Source organism: Patagioenas fasciata, unplaced genomic scaffold, assembly GCF_037038585.1.
Source record: "Patagioenas fasciata isolate bPatFas1 unplaced genomic scaffold, bPatFas1.hap1 Unplaced_278, whole genome shotgun sequence".
NCBI lineage: Eukaryota > Metazoa > Chordata > Aves > Columbiformes > Columbidae > Patagioenas > Patagioenas fasciata.
This window is the reverse complement of record NW_027288708.1, coordinates 57808-62682: the sequence shown is the minus strand read 5'-3', so window position 1 is coordinate 62682 and position 4875 is coordinate 57808. Positions and strand designations below refer to the sequence as shown.

Genomic DNA, 4875 nt, shown 5'->3' with positions numbered 1-4875 from the left:
GTTCTGCTTTTGCAGCTTTGGGAGTTCCTGCACAGGTCAAGACAGACAACGCACCTGGTTATATCGCCAAAGCTACTGCCACCTTTTTTCAATTGTGGGGTGTTAAGCACATTACAGGGATACCAAATTCTCCTACTGGTCAGGCCTTGATAGAAAGGATGAATCGAACTCTCAAGCATCAGCTTGACAAACAAAAAGGGGGAACTGACTGTACTACTCCACATGACAGACTAAGCAAAGCATTATATGTCTTGAACTTTTTACGCCTTCCGCAAGGGTTCGACATTCCACCTATGATTCGTCATGGAACAAGCTTAAAAGGACACTTGACAGACCTTAGAGAAAATCAGTGTCAGGTCAAAATACGCAATGGAGTTACTGGTGAATGGGAGGGTCCTTTCCAATTAATAACTTGGGGAAAGGGTTATGCTTGTGTCATTACAGACCAAGGATCAAAATGGATTCCTGCGAAATGGATCAAGCCATGGCTGAATAAAGACAACAAAGATTCAACAGATGCAGAAGGACAGGAGGGAGATAAGTTGTGAGAATTGTCTCAAATGTAAACCATGAATTCTTATTCAGTGTTATAGATGCTCTTAGACCCAGTGGTCTAAAAGCTTATTAGTAAACAGATAAGGTACCTTCCATAGAGAATGCTAATTTGAACAGATAGTAAGAGTTCCAAAAGGGTGATATTACAATTAGATAATCTATGCATAGATAAGGTAAAAGTATAAGATATTTCTACCATGGTAACCTAATTTAGCAACTGGTAAGGTTTTAAAAGAGATATTAAGATTAAGCTATAGATCTTTTAAATAGGTTAATACAAGTTTTAAGATATTAATTCAATAATTAGCATATGAATAGGTTAATATAAGTTTTAAGATATTAAGTCAATAATTAGCATATGCTGATGGTATTAAGTACGTTACTCTATAAACTGCGCAGTTATAGATCTTTTAAGAATTTAAGAGAATATATTGTATTAAGTTGTCTGACTATTCTAAAATAGTGCGTTGGTAAGGTTGTCATAAGTAGAATTAAGGTTTTATATATGATATGAAGGTTTGAGTATAAGCAGATAGTTGTTTAATCTTATTAAGTAAGGTTTAGCTACATTATATGTAATTGTAATTATGTTGTTAATCACGTGTCCTATGTTGCAGTGTATTTCAAAGACGATTCAGCATGCTGTTTAAGGGGCCTGACTAGTTCAAGAACAAAAAGGGGGAATTGTGAAGGGGTTTCGTTAGAAGGAGATATGTTGTTGAATTAGTCAGGCCCAAAGGAATCTCAAGGCCACTTCAAGAAGCTGAGAACAGAATCTGCTGTGAAAAAGAGGGGCGTTTCTTCATTAACAGGGCCTCAGCATGGCGTGAGTCGTCGGACCTATCATCGGTGGGGCTCCAGCGTGTGGACTGCCCATGATACTCCTTTAGCGAATCCATGCTTGGAGCGTGGATTCGTGATTAGAGAATAGTTGCGTATATAAGGAGACATGTTTCTGTAATAAATGGCTTTGGCGTGATTCACATTGAATCGGAGTGCTGAGTCCTTTATCGTTCCAACAAATCTCCACCTCAGCAGCTGCTCCTCCAGGTGAAGGGTTCCTGGAACGTGGTACACAAAACATTCTGAAAGTACTTGCTCTACAGTGTCATTATGTGAGTGGGAGCAGAACAGCCGGGTAAGGAGAAGGTTCCACAGCCTGCCCGTCTGCCTTTTTGTTATTGCTTTAATTTCCAGGAACACTTCAGTGTCCTTCCCTGTTTCTCCACCTCTCCCTGGTGCTCTTGCTGTATGGGATTGGCGTGGGAGTGTGGTTCCATTCTTGTTCTGACACCAACACTGGGGGTCTTGCCCCAGAGATGATTCATGGAAACCAGGTGCCTAAGCTGTATTTTAAGTTGTGATGAAACATGTTTCTCATTTTGTAGAAACAAAATAAACTGACATATCCCTCTTTCAGGGAGGAGGTTTTAATGAGAAACAGCATGTTTATTTTGCACAGAGAAGTCTCCCCTAATTTGTCACTGTCTTTTTCTCCTATGGAGGTCCCCATGTTCACAGACAGCAAATGTCCAACAGCAGCTCAGTCACCCAGTTCCTCCTCCTGGCGTTCACAGACACACGGGAGCTGCAGCTCGTGCACTTCTGGCTCTTCCTGGGCATCTACCTGGCTGCCCTCCTGGGCAACGGCCTCATCATCACCACCATAGCCTGGGACCAGCACCTCCACACCCCCATGTACTTCTTCCTGCTCAACCTCTCCCTCCTTGACCTGGGCTCCATCTCCACCACTGTCCCCAAATCCATGGCCAACTCTCTGTGGGATACCACGGTCATTTCCTATGCAGGGTGTGCTACACAACTCTTTCTGTTTTTCTTTTTAGCTTCAGCAGAATTTTGTCTTCTGACTATCATGTCCTACGACCGCTACGTTGCCATCTGCAAACCCTTGCACTACGGGACCCTCCTGGGCAGCAGAGCTTGTGTCCACATGGTAGCAGCTGCCTGGGCCACTGGGTTTCTCTATTCCCTGGTGCACACGGCCAATACGTTTTCACTGCCACTGTGCAAGGGCAATGCCCTGGACCAGTTTTTCTGTGAGATCCCCCAGATCCTCAAGCTCTCCTGCTCACACTCCTACCTCAGGGAAATTGGGCTTCTTGCGGTTTGTATATTAGTAATATTTGGGTGTTTTGTGTTCATCGTGGTGTCCTATGTGCAGATCTTCAGAGCTGTGCTGAGGATCCCCTCTGGGCAGGGACGGCACAAAGCCTTTTCCACCTGCCTCCCTCACCTGGCCGTGGTCTCCCTGTTTGTCAGCACTGCCATGTTTGCCTACCTGAAGCCCCCCTCCGTCTCATCCCCATCCCTGGATCTGGTGGTGTCTGTTCTGTACTCAGTGGTGCCTCCAGCAGTGAACCCCCTCATCTACAGCATGAGGAACCAGGAGTTCAAGGATGCCCTTAGGAAACTAATTTCCTAGAGTTTTCTGAAGCAATAAACTGACCATCATCTTCTATATAGGAGTTTTAATGTAGCTAATTACAGGCCCTGCCTGTCAACTGGATTGTCTGGTGTTGTTGGTTGTTTTCTTATTGTGATAATGTTGTCATTCCCTTTCTAATTCCATGTTGACTTTTCTTTTATAACTGTTGGCTTTTTAAATGAGCAGCAGTGCTCTTCTTGTCTCTAAGCAGAATAAAGGCCTGTTTAGTGACTTGTTTTTCACTATATCTATCCTGCAAGGGCTTTTTAGAGCTGCAGAGATAGTTCCTGTGGGTGGGTAGAGGGGAAAAGAGCTCTCGCATGGGAGCACTGCCAGGGAGCACCAGTGATTGGTCTTCCAGACCTGTTCTGGTTCCACTCCCACACTCTCCTTCTCATCCCTTGTGTTGGTGCAAGGCCTGAGTGCTCTGGCAGCTTGGTCCCCGTCCTGCTTTGTGTCACTCCTGTCAGCCCAGGCAGGGACAGGCAATGGGCACTTGTGTCACAGATCTGGCCTCAGTAACAGTACTTCCACAAGGAAAAGTCATCTTCTTTGGGCAGCGCATGATGGTTTCTATCTTCTTGCAATGTTTCTCTTAAGCTTATTCCTACAAATGTGTCCCACAGATGAAACACCATTGTACATCTGAACAGTGTGTGTGTGCAGGGCTGGCACACAGCAGTGTCCTCTCACAGCCAGGCCTCCTGCCAGAGACCTGCAGGACCAGCAGAGCAGGGGCTGGGCTGTGCCCCTGTGCACTGGACACCCCTCAGAAGGTGCCTCTGGTCAATCACCATCGACTGACCCTTCACAACCACCATTTCAAGCACTGACCTCTCACCCCAGCTCAGAGTTCTTTGCCCCTCCATGCAATTACACTGAATGAGTAGGTCAGAGGTTCATGTTTGCCTTGTACAGATGAGATGTGAGCATGCACATCATGTACGTAAGTTGACATGAACTTGAGTCAGCAAAAACACCATCAGCTATTTCTTGTGGTTCCATGAAGACCTGTGTGACAGACAGTTTGTTGAGGTGACATCATGTTGGGACTAACATCCCATAACGAACCACCAGAAAGCAGCACTAGGATGTGTTTCCGTGAACGAATTTCCCAATCAGAACCTGCAAAGAACACTGTCCTTGCACCGCAGACACTCTGGAGCCTGCACAATTAGTTGAGTCTTGTTTTAACATCTGCTCAAGACTGTTACATTAAGTGTCCTTTAGCTGAACTTTGCTCCTTATACGCTCCTTATAATACTAAAATACACATCCGTAGGATGGGAGCCCCAGGCTCAGCCTGGGACCCTTCCTCAACAACCAAGCATGGTCATAAAATGATTATGTAACCAAAATACCAATGTGTAAAGATTTGGCTCTTTAGGACTGCTGGGAGGGTCTGAATGTAGGGATAAGATTTTGGATATAATAGATCTGGAGACTGGTGAAGGAAAGAATTGGAGACACTGGTTACAGGTGGTGAGGGCCATGTGGAGGTGGCTCTGATGCCATGTCAGCTCCTGATGTTTGTTCATCACCAGAATGGCTGAGCCCTGACCCCTGGGACCTGGTAGATCTTTCTCAAATGTTTTTCAAGGCTTTTCCTATGGACAGTGTGTTTTGTATTTTGGGTGTGGGTTTTATGTGAACTGCTGTTGCTTTACCTGCAAGGCTCTGGTTTTCTGTGGAGTTGGAAATGCCTGTGAGTTCCTCACCACTCATCCAGCTTCTTTCATACAGCTGGCAATGGTCACCAATCACCTCAATGTCCCAGTCCCAAACTTGCTTGAATCCTCTATTTGGATCCATACCCATCACTCCAGGAGGTTCATGGATCCACCAGGCTCATGAATGATTCCTGAGGACCATCC

At 45.3% G+C, this 4875-nt stretch overlaps 1 protein-coding gene across 1 annotated transcript; it reads left to right on the top strand.

The window, feature by feature from the left end:
- The first annotated feature begins 2083 nt into the window (after nucleotides 1-2083).
- On the top strand, nucleotides 2084-2998 carry LOC136115601 (olfactory receptor 14J1). The gene has a single exon (XM_065861810.1). It carries the CDS (start codon nucleotides 2084-2086, stop codon nucleotides 2996-2998), a length of 915 nt encoding a protein of 304 aa, XP_065717882.1.
- The last annotated feature ends 1877 nt before the right edge of the window (nucleotides 2999-4875 follow it).